At 37.2% G+C, this 17,938-nt stretch overlaps 1 protein-coding gene across 2 annotated transcripts in view; it reads left to right on the top strand.

The window, feature by feature from the left end:
- The window catches only part of LOC105279524 (Bardet-Biedl syndrome 4 protein homolog), a 113,161-nt gene extending 109,269 nt beyond the window's left edge, over positions 1-3,892 (top strand). Inside the window, exons 7-10 of one of the 2 annotated variants that reach the window (XM_026973973.1) lie at positions 862-1,005; positions 1,442-1,613; positions 2,048-2,241; positions 3,570-3,892. In XM_026973973.1, the coding sequence (XP_026829774.1) occupies positions 862-1,005; positions 1,442-1,613; positions 2,048-2,241; positions 3,570-3,692 (633 nt within the window). In that variant the 3' untranslated portion in view covers positions 3,693-3,892. The remainder of the gene's footprint in view (positions 1-861; positions 1,006-1,441; positions 1,614-2,047; positions 2,242-3,569) is intronic. The other variant, XM_011339363.3, reaches the window with a different exon arrangement.
- Positions 3,893-17,938: the final 14,046 nt, after the last annotated feature.

Here is a 17,938-nt window from a genome sequence, read left to right as displayed (position 1 = left end):
TTCAATATTGGCACACAATTGAATACAATTAAGAAAAATACAGAATTCAAAAAGTACGGTCCTAACTTCACACATCTGAAGTATGGCTGCTGTCGTGTTGTTTTAATAATTATTAATAAAATTTAATAAACACGCTGTTTTTTATTATTGCGAAGATTGCAAAATGGTATAGGACTTTCTGTTTCACCACAACCCACTCTATCTTCATATGAACGTTTTTCCACAGTATAAGGATATACAGTAGGGACAAGCACCCGTTTTCGAGTCAACCGCGCAGATTTGCTTGCGCATCTCAAGCGGCCATGTTCTTGGGCGGCTTCCAATCCCGTTCAAAGTAAAGAACGCACATTATCTCCGTAACTGTGATCATATATAGATAGAGAAACATAACCAAACATAAAAATTCGTATATTGTATTGTATTGTTTTGTGCTTTTGTTAAAAACAATGTCTAAGAGAATACATCGAGTGCGTGCGGTGCAAAATTGTTTTCACAATGATTAATGATGATAATATATCATTTTTTCGCTTTCCAAAAGAGAAAGAAAGGTATGCATTACTTATGTATTTATAAAATATGTAATTTTTTTTAAGAAAACAAATTAAAAATATTTGCTGATAGCGGTGGTTTCTAATATTATTGATACGCTACTTGCCGCCCGAAGACATGGCGGATCGGCTGAAAAAGATCAAAGGTGCCGATGCTTTTTGTCCCTACTGTATATCATTATACTGTGGTTTTTCTATCTTCATATGAGGTTAGAATTTTACCAAACATCCTGTACATCAAATCTAATAAAAACTGAAATTTAATTATATTTTCATGGCTTTACATGCAGAATTTATTTTTTTATTTTCTCAGACAAAATATTACATTTTCCAGAATGATCGAGAATACGATGTAGCATTATCCAAATATAAAATAGCAGCACAAACCATTCCAGAGTCTTCAGCCCTGTGGAATAATATCGGAATGTGTCTTTATGGAAAACAAAAATATGTTGCGGTAAACTCATCAGTATATTTTTATCTTTCTGCCTCTTCTCTTCTTCTCTGTTATTGTATTGTATTTTGTATTTTAAACATAATGGATATTATAATATAAAATATTTATAGTATTATCTGTAAAAAAGGAAGATTTAAATAAATATTTCTCTAGATAGGATTCCATTGTGTAATACATAAAATTGATAATAATGGTGGTTTTTCAGCAACGACACAGTGCGACACAGTGTATCATTCTATCTTTGTTGTACGCTGGTATTGAAAGAAGATAGAATGATACACTGTGTTGCACTGTGTCGTTGCTGGAAAACCCACAATATCTGTTATTATTTAGTTATACTTTTTTGTTATTGCCAATGAGTTGTCATTAGTAAAAGAAAATATTAGTTTATTATAGAAGACATGGAATAATGTGACATAAAAGCAATATTTTGTAGGCTATTAGCTCATTGAAGCGAGCACATTATTTGAATCCAATGTCTTGCGTCCCATCGTGCAATTTGGGTGTCGTTTTTCTCACTACCGGGCAGCCTGCATCTGCTGCAATATATTTATGCGCTGCAGTCAGTGCCGAACCAAAGAACCATACACCATATTTATTATTAGGTCGTAAGTAAAAGATAAATATTCAGTACTTGTGAAGCACATGGTTATGGAACATAGATTAAATCTCGTAAAAGAAAGATAAATTCGTTGATCTATATTATCTACAGAATAAAGACAAAAACACAAAATTATATTATTGAAAACACTTTTTAATTTAGAATAGTATCTCTAACTCTTTTTATTTCATCCCTGATTTAAATCTGTAACGAATACATAAATTTTTGTATTGTCCTGTTCTTCATATAAGAAGCTCTTTCACAACTTTATTGATAGTAATAATTGATAGTAACAAGAGTATAGTACTTTTGAATTAAAAAGAAATTCTAGACAAAACTTATCTTAATACATATCACTCAAAGAGCATTTTTCACATGTGTCTATATATAATAAAATCTACATTTAATAAAATATAATAAAAATTTATACTTTTATCTCAGTGGCTTTGAAACGTCTGGATGACTTGGAAGGCGCCGAAAGATCTTTGACTAAAGCTCACGCTCTAGCACCTCAGGATCCATTAATATTGATTAATTACGCTGTGGTTCTTGACGCTCGTGGTAAACAACTTAATGCTGCTAAAATCTTAACAGCACTTAACGATATTATGGCTATTGTCGAGGTCGATATGCAGGTAAGTTAAAGATCACATATTGGGTTGTAACAAAACGGTTCTTATTGTTTAATTTTTTTAATAAAAAAAAGATAACAATCTGGAAAAAATCATGAAGCTTTCACAAAGATGGCAGATGTTAATAGAATAAGACAGCGTATATACAGGGTGTCCCAGACTTACCGTATCACCGCTTCAGAGTAGACTCCTGAGGTCATAGACAAAAGTTCCTCTTGCAAAATGTCGAGAGTGGCGTAGTTTCAGCGCTATAATGGGTTGAAGATATCCTGTCCATGTACAGATTTTTTGCGCGTTCAGTGACGGCGGGTCGAAGGGACCCCGCGCATCGCGCACCAATCAATTCGATCTTAATTTTTCGCGGGATTTTCGCGCGTTACCGTCCGACTTTCTGCGACATCGGCAGTATGACCGACAAGAAAAGACGGATCGATCGCTTACTATATTGCACGAAATCGTGATACACGCGGAACTATCAAAACATACGTGAAGTGCGACGCGTTCCCGCGACAGAAAACCAGCCGTCCTTGAACGCGGAAAAATTCTGTATATGGATAGGATATCTTCAACCCCTTATAGCGCCAAAACTACGCCACCCTCGACATTTTACCAGAGGAACTTTCGTCTTGGAATGATATCAGGAGTCTACCTTGAACCGGTGATACGGTAAGTCTGGGACACCCTGTATAGTTGAATAAATATTTATGCATATATACAGGGTGTCTCATAACTCTGTTACCGCCAGTTAATGACGTATAGTTTAGACTTAGCTGAGTCGAAAAGTCCTGTACTACTTTGCAAACAACCACGAAAAATTTCGAGTTATTAATAAAAGAAGATTAGCGAATCAGTACGCGCGATGTGGTGAGACGAGTCTTGTAGGCGCGATTTTTAGACGCGTTGCTAGGGACGCGTAGTAACAGACGTTTGCGATGGTATTAATAGGTAATAAGGCGAAATCTGATTGCGAATGGAATAATATTTTTACAGCGTAGAGAAGATCTGTTGACATCACACCTACAAAAAGCCGCGCCTACAAGACTCGTCTCACCGTATCGCGCATACTGATTCGCTAATCTTCTTTTATTAATATTTTTAAATTTTACATGGTTGGTTGCAAAGTGGTGCAGAACTTTTTAATTCAATTTGACGAGATCTACCTGTGGGCGAAAGGTTTTTCACCTTATGTCAGACATATATACATAATTTTGTCTTGGACTTTTAACTAAAATAACGTTACGAACTTTTGTTTACAACCCAATATTATGCCTTAATGGCATATAATGGCAGTTAATACTAGAATATTAATTATGTACTTATGCAACATGTAGATAACACAAACAGCAAAGAAATTATCAAAAAAATTTCAACATCAGAGAACGGAATTAAATACCAATCAATTGCCGCTGATAAAGAAAAATAAAGAAGAACAATTGAACGCCGACGAAGTTTAAAAGCCATACCACTTTGTATATGAACAGCGCACAGCGGTCCAGTTCCATTTGCAACACCTAATAAAGAAATCAATTTTTTAAGTATTTGTTTCCATTTATTATGTAAAATATTTGTTACATCATAATCAAAACTTATTTTTTGTTATACTCATTTGTTACTGAAATATATTCTCTCCAAATTAAACAATTTAATACACGTATATTACACAAAATTTATTAGCAAGGGAGAAGTATCTCTCCTCGACTTTTATGAGTTTTTGGATATATTCAAATACAGCTCATATACCACGTATTTTATTACAAGAGCTGAATTTCATATTTAAGTGTTTAAAATAATTCTTTCAAAATATTTTTTTATAAACGATTATTTTTGATAAGCATTTTGTATTTCTATTAAAAATGTTCCTCATTAAAATTTTTATGTTAAAAGGTATATTATCAAAACAATAAGAGATATACAAAATGTTTTAAACAAAAGTTTCACAGCTTTTATTGTTCTTTATGATGCAATTACATTTTTATTTTAAATTTAACATATAATTTTAACTATTTTAACATATATTTAGTCCTATTCCCCAACTTTTAAACTATTTAATATTTTTATGAACGATTATTATATTAAAAAAGTATTTAACACTGAATTTAATCATATATAATAATGTTGTTTTTTGAAAACATATTTAAAAAAAGGAGTTTGAAAGGACATTATAAACTATATATCTAAGTGACTTGTTTGCTACTTATAATTAGTGATAAAAATATTTCAGGATACAAGATAATCTTTAAAACGGATTCAGATATTCAGCATATTCAGCATGATGATGAAACATCGTGTGTTCTTTTATTTTATTTGTATTACTATTTTGTAATGATACAATTTCTATAAAATCATCTTGTTGATCCACATCCATTAAATCAATATCAAGAGACACGGTAGTGTCTCGCGCCAAGTATACGCGCAGCGAGACCGCACCGTGACTCTTTTACGCGAAGCGACGCTTTCGCAGACACTCAGATTATTAGATCTCAATAACAGCTGAACGGATCAACTTCTAAGTAGGCTCAATGGATAGCTTTGAGCCGAATTATATAATAAAAGTGTTTTTATTTGTCTTGTACGTGCCCTACGAGCGGAGATATGGCGATGCAAAGTCTGAAATTGGAAAATTTCATTTAAGAAACGTTGTCGTCGTCGTCGTCGTCGTTTGTACAGTTCGTTCTTTTTCGTCGAGATGGCAGCAGCTCCGTTTATACTATGGCGCGTCGATACGAACGAACCATATACGAATGATACACTGATACGATAGAATAATAAATCCGAGCTTAATCCATAAAAGGATATATTTAAACCACAAAATGTACATTCACAGTTTTAAATTCAATGCACACAAGACGCGTGTTAACGGTATGGCGGTTGGATTACAAAAGGCAAAGATCTTGTAAAAATATAAAACTCGTAAAATAAAACTTCTTTTGAAACAATTCACAAATGTGTTAAATCAATAAAAAAAACTGAGCGACTTATAAAAATCAATAAATGTCATTTCGTTGACTGATGTGAAGCTTCGTTGTTTGAAGTTGGCACGAGTGCGTACGAGGCACATGCGCGTGACGCCACGAGACGCCACAGTACCCCCCCCCCCCTAGCGACCCGCTAGGGGAGTGAAATGGACTTGTCGCCGCCCCACCGCTGTGACTGCCGTAGTGGTAGACCTGCGTTCCTTCCGGCTGTAAGTCCGTATAGGCGGGAGCGCGGGAACGGTAGTGCCCGTGATTTTAAGGAAGGCGGGTTTCAGTCGGTCCACTGAAATCTCGATCGGTTGACCTTTCACATCGATCTTGAAACTAAAATCAGTGGTCCTCTCCAGCACTGCGAATGGCCCTTCATATGGTTGATCGAGTGGTCTTCGAACACCGTCCACCCGTATAAACACGTGCATGCAAGTATAGAGTGTCTTATGATGGAAAACTTTCGGCTTGGCGTGATGTGCGGTTTGACTAGGGCGAAGATTCCTCATGAATTCACGGAGGTACTCAAGGAAAGGAAAAGGATCTTGTGATGGTTCTTCTGGAACGAAGTATTCGCCGGGCAGCTTTAACGGAGTCCCGTATACCAGCTCAACCGCTGAAGTTTTAATATTTTCTTTGAGAGCATTCCGCAATCCAAGCATGACCACCGGTAAAACCTTCACCCAGTCGGTGGTTTCGTGGCACTTGATCGTAGATTTCAACGAGCGATGCCACCGTTCGATCACACCGTTTGACTGAGGGTGATATGCTGTCGTGCGCTGTCGTCGGCTACCGATCATCTTCGTCATGGCGTTAAAAATCTGTGCATCAAATTGAGATCCTTGGTCGATGGTGATAATCGCTGGCGTTCCAAAACGGGCCACCCATGTTGCAAAGAATGCGTCCGTTATAGTTTCGGCAGTGATGTCAGTAATCGGCACCGCTTCCGGCCATCGAGTGAACCGGTCAATCATTGTGAGGCAGTACCGAAAACCACGCGATGGAGGCAGAGGTCCCACAATATCCAAGTGGGCGTGCAAAAATCGTTCATCAGGAACATGAATGTGTTCAGGTCTTCTCTGCACGTGACGACCGATCTTCGACCTCTGACATTGGACACAGGTACGAGCCCAGTCAGTAATATCTTTGTTCATAGTCGGCCACGCAAACTTCTTAGAAATCATCTTCCGTGTAGCTCTGCCGCTACTGTGAGACGTGTTGTGAACAACATCGAATATCGTTTTCCTCAGCGTCCCAGGGATATACGGTCGGATGTCGTTTGAAGATACATCGCAGTATACCGTCGTCTCGGTGCCCTCCAGCCGGAGTTGTTTAAGCACAAGTGTTCCAGGAGTCATCAGGAGATGTTGCAATTCTTCGTCTGTCTGCTGAGCCGCAGCGATGTCTTCTGTCGTAATAATTGTCGGCATCGAAACGTCGTGGATCCGCGATAATGCATCTGCCACATCATTTTCCGAGCCTACGATGCGTCTGATTCTAGTGGTGAACTGGCCGATGAAATCAAGTTGCCGTTGTTGCCTTGGAGAAGCTTTTGTCGGTCGCTGGTCGAAAGCAAAAACCAGGGGCTTGTGGTCCGTGAAGATTACGAAGTCTCTTCCTTCAACCATGTAGCAGAAGAAATGAATGGCTGAGTAAATAGCGAGAAGTTCACGATCGTAGGCACTATATCGTGCTTGCGTGGGATTTAACTTCTTCGAGAAGAATCCGAGAGGCAGTCGTTTTCCGTCCACCAGCTGTTCGAGCGAGGCACCAACTGCAGTGTCTGAGGCATCAGTCGTCAGGATGAGTTGCGCCCCTTCAGCAGAGTGAGTTAAAATAGCAGCTTCTGCCAGTTGTTCCTTACATCTCGTGAAGGCTAGCGAGGTCTCGGGAGTCCACTCAATCGGCCTTTTATCTCTCTTCTTCGCTCCAGCCGTAAGTGCGTGTAGAGGAGCCTGAGTGTCGGCAGCTTTCGGAATAGTCAAACGGTAGAAATTAAGCATTCCAAGAAACCGTCTCAAATCTGCAATGTTTTCTGGTTTTGGAAATTCCAGGATGGCTTTAATCCGGGGTTAAGAGGTTTTATCTCAGAGGAAGTGGCCAGATATCCAAGGTACTGTACCTCTATCTGCTCGAAATGGCATTTCGTCATTTTAATGGTGAGTCCATGCTCCTTCAGACGTGCAAGGACAAGTTCGAGGTGCTTCTTGTGTTCTTCGCGATTCTTCGATGCGATGAGAATGTCGTTTAGATAGCAAAAACAGAAATCCAAGCCTCTCAAAACGCTGTCCATGAAACGTTGAAAAGATTGGGCTGCATTGGTAAGTCCGAATGGCATTACGTTAAACTCATACAAGCCGAATGGTGTAATGATAGCCGTCTTTTGCTTGTCCTCAGGAGCCATCGGAATGTGAAAGTAAGCACGCTCGAGGTCGAGTGTCGTGAAGATCGTGCAACCGTGAAGGCGATGTGTGAAGTCACGAAGATGAGGAACAGGATATTTGTCTGGCAAAGTTATTTTGTTCAACCGACGGTAATCGCCACAAATCCTCCACGAGCCATCTGGTTTCCGACGCATTAAAATAGCACTGGCGTAAGGACGTAGTTTTCCATGCTTCTATGACAATTATCATTCTAGTTCCTGTACATCATTATAGTTTAAATATATGTAACAGCATTGATTATGAATATTATTCCTGTGTTTTATTTCTTAGTCATTTGCATGAAATGAATTTTATATCTTTCTCCATACACAATATTCCGTAGAAAATACCACATAAATACTTTCAGAATAAAAATATAAATGAAAAGTAATGTAAGACATTAAAATTAAATTAAAAACGTTTCGTGAAAAAATCTGTTTTCGAAAATAAATATTTAAATTACATGAAATAATTATTTGGATAAAAAAAAGTTGCACCAGCTGAGAATCGAACCCGTAACCTCGGGTTCGTAAAGCAAGCACGCTAACGCCTGAGCTGCTCGAGCAGTTGAAAAAAAGGAATAACTTTTTCGTATGTAACGTGCTTGAAAACTTTGGACCGTTTTTTTTTCTCAAAATTGGCTGAATAGTGCACCCTAGTATTTTAGTATATTAACACCTTAAGGGTACACTACCACCACACGAAGTCTCATCCCAAACTTAATTACCCAGACCGTAGTGTCTCCTTGTAAGTCTTTTAAGAGTTCGAGAGTCCAGAGTTTTTACGCGCACCACAACGACGATAACAGTTCGTTATTTCACGAGCGCGGACACGTCGATCTCCAGGAAATCGCGTCGGCTTTCCAATCACGTCGGGGTCACCAATTTATGGCGCGTCGATACGACCGAACCATATACGAATGATACACTGATACGATAGAATAATAAATCCGAGCTTAATCCATAAAAGAATATATTTAAACCACAAAATATACATTCACAGTTTTAAATTCAATGCACACAAGACGCGTGTTAACGGTATGGCGGTTGGATTACAAAAGGCATTTTTTACATTTAATTAACTATTTTCTTATTTTTTAATGCTTCATATTTAATTTTAAAAATAATGATATTTTTCTTCATCCAAATAATAATTCATTTAACAAAATTGAACGTTTGTCTAAATAAAATAAATATTTATTTAAATCAAAATATTTAATTGTAATGTAATGTATTTATTTAATAGCAAAAATTTTTTTCTCAGTGTAGTAGGGCTAAGGCTGTTTTAGATCTTGTTCATTCCGATATCCAGGATCCATGGAAGTGAAGTCATGGGATGGAGCCAGATATTGTGTAATTTTTGTTGATGATTACAGCCGAAAAGTCTTTGGGTACATGCTTGAGCATAAGTCCGAAACACTTTCAAGATTTCATTTTTCAAAGCAATGGTTGAAAAACAATTAAATAAATCAATTAAGTGTTTAAGGACAGATAACGGTGGAGAATTCACAAGTAAGGAATTTGAATTGTTTCTTAAAGAATCCGGGATTGTGCATCAGACCACAGTGGCATATAGTCCACAGCAAAACGGTATTGCCGAAAGGACACTGGCTGAAAAGGTTCGATGTATGCTGTTTGAGTCAGATCTTGATAAAAGATTTTGGGCTGAAGCCATGAATACAGCGATTTATCTTAAGAATCGATCTCCCACAGAAGTGGTTAAAGGTGCTGTACCGGAAAAGATATGGTCCGGGTCTGTTTGGGGAACGCGCTCGCCGTGTGGGAGGGCCCGAAAGTTCGCACGCTCGGAAGGGAGCGAATTACGGTTGTGGCGCAATTCCGCAGAATCGCTGAGAGGATCAATCAAATTAACACGTCGCTTGAAACAAACAACAAAATAACGTTTATTCTCACATTTTCTTTACACGGATCCCGTGGGCGTACGGTTAATCGACGTCGCGCCTACGATCTCTCACTGTCGATCGGAAATCTTCGGTAGTCCGGAGCGGCCGACGGTTCGCGAACCGGAAATCTTGGTGAGCGGTTATGGGACCGCTTGGTCGAGGAAATCTTGCTCGCGGACGGCGGAGATCTTGACGCGGGAAGCGGACATACGCGAACACGAGAACTTGAGGTGGCTGGAACCGTTACCCCGCGGGATCAACGCGACGACACAAATTAACAATAATGATTTAACAATGTTCGTGTGAGTTACTGCACTCGCCAGAGTCAGGCTAGATCGACGGTGAAACTTCTCGCGCAAATCGAACAGCCCTTCACGTCGCGGCCACGAGCGTCACAAAGAACAAAGCGAGTAAAGCTAGGTCGTAGACGGAGACTTGTTATCGATAAACGTATAAATCTCGACTGCTTTAATTTTGACCAGTACATCGCTTTGTCGTGGCGATAGACGAAGCTGTTTGCTTCGCGCCGAGGCTCGCCGTCTTCCTCTATCGCACGCGAAAGTAAGGCCTGTCTCAAGTGAGACCGTTTGCCTGTTATTGTCAAGGTGACGAAAACAGGTGATCAAAATATGGTGATTAATCAAGCGGATGACAGGATTTCACTTTGAACGTTCGCGAACCTTCGATCCCGTATGCGGATCCTGAACAGGGTCAAAGATTGATATTTCTGATTTTAGAGTGTTCGGGTGTCGTGCTCAAGTGCATGTTCCAAAAGAAAAAACAGAAATTAGATAAGAAATCAAAAGAAATGATTTTCGTAGGTTATAGTGAAGAAACTAAAGGATACCGCTTAGTTGACAAGAGTAATCCAAGGCAAGTTAGTATTGCCAGGAGTGTTGTTTTCTTCGAAACCGATGTAATTAACTCGTCAATTCTTAGGAATAGTAATGATACCTGCAAACAAGATGATACGAGTAACATTATTGATAAAGATACTGTTGTTGATCGTGTCATTGTAGGTGAAAGCGATGAAATGGGAATAGCTACGACTGAGTCTGAAAACAGAGGAAAGAAGTTCAGATGCAGCTTCATGTGATATATTGGAAACGGAAAGTCAGACAAGTGAATCCATTTCAAATGATGATTACGAAAGTTTAAGTGAAAACAATAATTTAGAATGCGAGGAATCTCAGAGTAATGATGATAATCAACCTGATCAGATTGGGAGACGATATCCCAGACGAATCAGAAAAGTTAAAAGAGATGATGATTTTGAATATTCTTTCCTCGCTGTTGGACCTCATGATCCAAAGAATTATTCCGAAGCGTGTAATAGGTCAGATAGAAAATTATGGCAAAACGCTATGAAGGAGGAAATGAAATCGCTTGTTGAGAATGAAACATGGGAGTTAGTTAATAGGCCATCAGATGAAAATGTCGTCCAATGTAAATGAGTATATAAACTTAAAAAGGGGACTAATGGTTTAAAAAGATTAAGGCACGCCTTATGGATTTAAAAAAAAAGGATTTTACGCATCGACATATAGTATGGACTGCGCGATCCGTACATGGAAGCCATGAAAAAGTGTCCCTCGAAATAGGTTAGGTTAGACGAAGAGGGAACGAAGTGACGGCCAATTGCTCTCTTTTTCTATTCTCTATTACACTAGTGGTTAAAAAGAGACAGCGCTTGGTCGTCACCAGTCGCTATCTCTTTCTTTCGGCCCGACATGTTTTCTCTGCCTGCGCGTAGTCCATACTATACGTCGATGGTTTTACGCAAGTACCTGGTAGAGACTATGATCAAACCTTTGTACCCGTAGTTAGACTCTCATCTCTCAGAACACTTTTTGCTTTGACTGTCGAATTAAACTTATAAGTGGATCATATAGATGTGACGACCGCGTTTTTAAATGGGGATGTCGAGGAAACGATATTTATGGAACAACCCGAGGGTTTTGTTACAATCGGAGAAAAGAATAAAGTATGTCGGTTAAAACGATCATTATATGGTCTTAAACAAGCGGCTAACTCTTGGAATGACAAGATTCATAAGTTTTTGGTTGAGCAGAAATTTGATAGATCTAAATATGATCCATGTATGTATGTATATAAAGAGAGAGCGAGATAAGTACATTGTAATTGGTTTACATGTGGATGATTTTTATGTTTTTTCGAATTCAAAAAGAAAAACGAACGACCTAAAAGAAAAGCTAGTTGAACGTTTTAAAATAAGAGATTTAGGTTCAGTAAGGAATGCTTAAGCATGAGAGTAACTCAAGATAGAAAATTGCATACTATTAAGCTGCTAGATCAGGAAAGCTATATTATGGATATTATCAGAAATTTCGGGATGGAAAACTGTAAGCCTGCGCGAACACCTTTACAACTAGGTTTAAGATTAGATAAGTTGAATGACTGAAAATGGCGGAACCAATCGGGTGGCCTCCATTTGGATACGTAACGATTGGACACCGCACGATTGGATACGTAATATTGGACACGGAACGATTGGACACCGCATGATTGGACACTGAACGATTGGATACCGCACGATTGGATACCGCACCAACCGTACTATTAGACACTGCAGGATTGGGCACCAATTTACAACCGATGATAAGACGCTACGACAATGTACGTGCGCTGGCTCTAAGTCTGCACTATATTAGCAAAGTTCATTCTAATAAGTAAGAGTCAAAATTAGATGTAGAGTAAACATTACTTTGTCTTGCAAAGTACATGCGTGGATACAGTGTGGATACTTTCCCAGTATAAACTTTCTTACTTTAATATTATTAAATTTTTATACTGGGAAAGTATATGCTTGGGTGGAAGAGCACGAGGAGACGAGCTTCGCCCCGTCATCTAGTACTCTTCCACATAAAAAAACTAACAAAACTTTGGAGTGACCAAAAGTACTGCGTGGAAGTTACAATGTAGAACTTTGCTTTGCGTGGAACCTCGCTTCATATACTCTCAGCATATGCTTTCTAAATGTATTAAATATCGCACGTATGCGCAAAGTAAGCATGGTATGTTTGCTCGAATTTGCTCATAACAATTGTACACATAAGTAAGGAGGAATTAGTAGATAAAGAAAGTCACCTTCTACCGACCAACGTGGCAAATTTATTCTTAACGATCACAACATTTCGACCATGAATTAGGTCCTCCTCAGGTGAATGTGATACAACAAACTAGTCCTTTTCTAAAATTACATTAAAGGATGTATATACAAGTGTAAGTTAAACATAAAATCTGAAGTACTTACTTCCAAAAAAGAACCGTAGTAATTGCATGAAACAAGAATTATAGAGCGTAACCGTGTCAACACCTGGCAACGATCAGCAAACAAGTGAGGCAAAACAACAGAGCGTTATGTATTTAAGATAGTGTCGTAAACACAAGGCAGATTTTCAATGTCTTTATGTGAGTTAATCGAATTCATGTGTCGCTTGATGAAAATCATCTCCGCGATCTCTCTCTTTCTTCGATGTTGTTCATTGTGTAAAATGTCAATGTTGGTCCAGTCAAATTCATGATTACTGCAAGCTTTGTGTTCGCTGACCACTGACCAGTTGCCTTCACGTTTCCTAATGTCCGACCTGTGTTCCTTGATTCTTGTGTCAAGGTATCTTTTAGTTTGGCCTAGGAATTAGTAGATTTCGTGAGGCAATGACAAAGCAATATTTACTCTACATCTAATTTTGACTCTTACTTATTAGAATGAACTTTGCTTCGTCTTGCAAAGTACATGCGTGGATGCAGTGTGTTCCACCCCCCTACAGTGAGGCTCCACTACTGTTAAATCTAACCTAACCCAACCCAATCTCGTTTTTTATTTAAAATCGTTTGTAGTATGCATAATTACCAAATTATCCTTTTATTTGGCAATTCAAAAGCTGTAACGTGTCTAATTTCGCACACTTTCACGTCACCGCGCATGCTCGGTCAGTCTGCGCTATGCCCGTAGACCGCCGGTATGACAGATTTGCTAACCCCGAAACTGTCATTTTTCAGTAAGTTGTAACTTTCGTTCTACTTGAGAGCGACGATTTTTCTTCTCGCAATCGTGTTTCAGGACCAAAATATACATTTCTACAAAGTTTGAAGGAAATCGGTGAGGAGGCCCGTCTCCTTAAGCATTACCAAAGTGTGTATTCATAACCACGGTTGCTTACATCTAACAGGTTATGGGCCCAGAGCCACGTGTCGAGTGCACGGTAATAAAATATCAGAAATAAGGAGATTGTGCAATTTGAGGACCTAAAAATAAAAATGAGTACGGCAACAAATACAATTGGAGTACTGCAAAATATCGATAAGCTGAAGTATGCTGATGGATATCTGCTGTAGAAATTCCAGATAGAGATTCATTTGGAAGCTGCAGATCTTCAGGACAATATATTATTGGAACCAATGGCTGAACATTTACGAACGATAGAATGGAAGAAGAAGAATGCTAAGGCAAAACTAGAGTCCTCCCAGCAAACACAGAATATAACTATTATATATCTCAGAAGTAACACGTAATATAACAGTTGTTATACACTATTAATATTGAGGCTACATAATTTCCTTTTATAACTGTAATATTACTTTGTTTTAAAACTTTATTATAACTGTGTTATTTCCTGGTTATAATAATATAACAGCAATATAAATTGAACATAACACGTGATATTACAAATGCTATATTATTATTACTTTGATGTTATACAACGTGTTATATAGAGATGTTATATTCATTTTATATTATATATATTATAACATGAATATAACATATACAGGGTGAGTCATTTTAAACAGTCCAGTTGAATATGTCGAAAACCGAGTCCGATAAAACATAATGTTTTAGATGAAATTTGTAGGGTTCCGAGGGGGTCAAAAGGTGGTAATCTTGTGATTTTACCAAGGTCAGTTTTCGAGGACATATGAAAGTCAACGTTGGTTTTTTAAATGGAAACTAGTAATTTTTATTGCATATTTGAAAAGATTATCGAATTTTGCATAAGAAATATTTATGATTTGTGTGAGCTATGTTTAACAGTTTAGCAGTTATTCAGGCATGATAAATTTTTTAAATTTTGTTTTATTTAGTGACGAGGCAATTTTTAATGAAGCCCCATAAAAAAATCAGGAGACGTTAAATCTGACGATCGTGGTGACCATAACATCGGTTCATTTCGACCTATCCATCGATTGGAAAATGCATAATTTTAATATGCATGTACTTGATGTGCATAATGTGGTGGCACGCCATCGTGTTGATACCAGAGTCGTTGTCTGGTATCTAAATCAACATTTTCAAATAAAGTGGGTAATTCGTTTCGTAGAAAATGGAGATATACCTCAGAATTTAACGTTCCTTAAAAAAAATAAGGTCCTATAAGGTAGCCATTCACAATTCCGCACCAAACATTTAAGCGCCACTGATATTGAAATTCTATTCGTCTATACCAATGCGGATTTGCCACCGACCGATAATGACAATTGTGACGATTTAATTGGCCTGTACTGTGAAAAGTAGCCTCGTCACTAAATAAAACAAAATTTAAAAAATTTATCATACCTGAATAACTGCTAAATTGTTAGACATAACTCACACAAGTCATAAATATTTCTTATGCAAAATTCGATAATCTTTTCAAATATGCAATAAAAATTACTAGTTTCCATTTAAAAAACCAACGTTGACTTTCATATGTCCCCGAAAACTGACCTTGGTAAAATCACAAGATCACCACCTTTTGACCCCCTCGGAACCCTACAAATTTCATCTAAAACATTATGTTTTAACGGACTCGGTTTTCGACATATTCAACTGGACTGTTTAAAATGGCTCACCCTGTATATTTAAAATGTTTCCTCTTTTCGTTGTTGGCATCCTTGCGTCCTTTTCAGTTCTTGCTGATTCTTTCATCGTGTCAGCGTGTTGTTGCGTGGTATGGAAGTGCTCTCTTTATCCAAGGTAATCCTTACTTTCTAACATTGATTACAAATAAGTATTATTATAAAGACTAATTGTGCATATATTTTTACTAGTATTCTTTAACTTATTGCAGTTAACCTATGTATATGTAATTAAAATGGTGTAGTAGGTTATTTATGCAAAAGTTACATTGCAAGAATACAATACCGGTCGTCTTCACTTCTACGGAACATTTAGAAATGCTTATCATTATCAAATGTACACAACTCTAAAGATTGATAATGAAATTAAGTATTTCTAAATGCTCCGTAGAAGTGGAAATGACTCGGCGTTGCATTCTTGCAATGCGACTTTTGCATCTATTACCATTTTACATATGCATAGATTAACTGCAATAAGTCAAAGAATACTGGTAAAATAATATGTACAAATATTTAGTTTTCTTTATAATATAATACTTAGTTTGAATACTTTTAATATTAATGTTACTGTTAGAAAAGATTACCTTGGATAAAGAGAACGCTTCCATAACACGCAACAACACATTGTGTATATTTTATATGTATATGTTTAGAGTGCAAAATATAATGATTAAATATTTATATTTTTCTCTTTCCTCTGGAAAAACTGCATCATTATAATAACTATAGCGTGATTGTTATTGTATATGTTACTGTATTAACTTATATATTTTATACATACTAATTCCAGGAAAGGTCTTTGAATTAATTTCGAGCGAAAGCAAATGAAATAGTTTGTTCTCGCTTAGAATTAATTCAAAGACCTTTTCTGGGATTAGTATGTATAAAATATATATTTTCATTTTAAATATAACAGTAATATAACAATTACATAATTTACATCACGATTATATATATGTTATATAATTATTCGCCAACTTTGTTAAGAGTATATAACATGTTACATACGTATTATATTCAAGTTATATACTTGTAACATGTTTGAGTGGGAAATTACTACTAACGTGTATATAACCTAGTACATCTATGTAATATTGCGTGTTACATTCCGTTTTATTACGGTAATGTAACAGTTATACAGGGTGATTCAGAATAACCACTTGTCCTTAAAGGAGCATATTCCTAATGGTATTCTGAGACGACTTTTCCTTTGGCAAAAGTTTGTCCGAAGCTTAGTTTTTAAGTTATAAGGAGAAATAGTTAGTGTATGACGGGTCGCGTAGAGAAGATGAGCAGGGATGGCGCAACGTACTGTTAGACGCGGGTGTTTACGTGAGGCGCCCGCTGCGATCAGCTGATGCACGCATAAGTAGGACACGTATACATTGCAATTCACACAACACACACACACACACACACACACACACACACACACACACATTTAAATATTAATCTTAGGTTAAAAGTAGCATATTTAAAATACGTGTGAGAGGGAGAGGAAGAGGAAGAGGGTGAGAGAAAGAGAGAGAGAGAGAGAGAGAACATGTTCCAACATGTTCCAACATGTTCCAACATGTTCCAACTTGTTTAAACGTGTACACGCACGTACCATCATGTGTAGCGATCAGCTGTTGTTCCCACAATGAGAAAGATCCATCCAGTAATTAAGGTCCAGTGATTAAGTAGAAGTTTTTCTTCTTTTCTTCTTCATTGTTTGACGTTTCAACACACTGACACATTCTATTCACTCACTTGATCGATAGAATGAGGAATATATTAACGAATCGATCAGTTAATCACTATAAATCACTATCGATCACTACTAATCATTCGGCGCGTGACAATTATTTGAAGAAAGAAACACGTGTTTTCGCGACGAACACACAACACATGTTTTTGCGACGATAGCGAGCAGTCGACTGATTTTATTGTTTATTGTGTGGTAACACTGTTGAATGCATAATTGGTTGAAGCCTCAGAAATCAAAACGCGGGAATTCGACACAGTCACGAAAACAAATAAAACGTATAATGTCGCACGAAATCGGTCCTTTACAAAACTATTAATATTACTTGCACGTTTCGCCTTTTCTTTTACCATGGAGACATTGAAGAAAAGTGTTTTCTAAAAAATTAATCCTCTTCAGAGCAATTATTTTAATAATGTGCAGATATTTTATTTAATATCTATTGATAACCACACAATAACGATATGTAATGATTTTCCAATGGCAAAGAGATTGTTAAAGATTTGACTTGAAATTCTTTTAAATACTAAGAATATTGATTAATATGATTAATAGTAATATTAATATTATTTAATCTAATTTATTGAAAATATTGCAAATGCAAATTTTTCGTTTCTCATTGCAAATCGTAGGAAACAAATTAATTTGCTTAAGTATTTTATTTACTTTCGATTACTTTTAATAATTTGCGAACTTCGAGAGAATGTACGACGAAATAAAATATTTGGTTGCCCTGAAAAGGGCAAATTATTTTCCCGTTTTCTTTCTTCACAGAAGATGTTCGAAGTGGCCACCGTCCATCCTGACG

The sequence above is a fragment of the Ooceraea biroi genome, chromosome 12 (genome assembly GCF_003672135.1).
Source record: "Ooceraea biroi isolate clonal line C1 chromosome 12, Obir_v5.4, whole genome shotgun sequence".
Lineage (NCBI taxonomy): Eukaryota > Metazoa > Arthropoda > Insecta > Hymenoptera > Formicidae > Ooceraea > Ooceraea biroi.
This window is presented reverse-complemented; position numbering and strand designations above follow the sequence as displayed.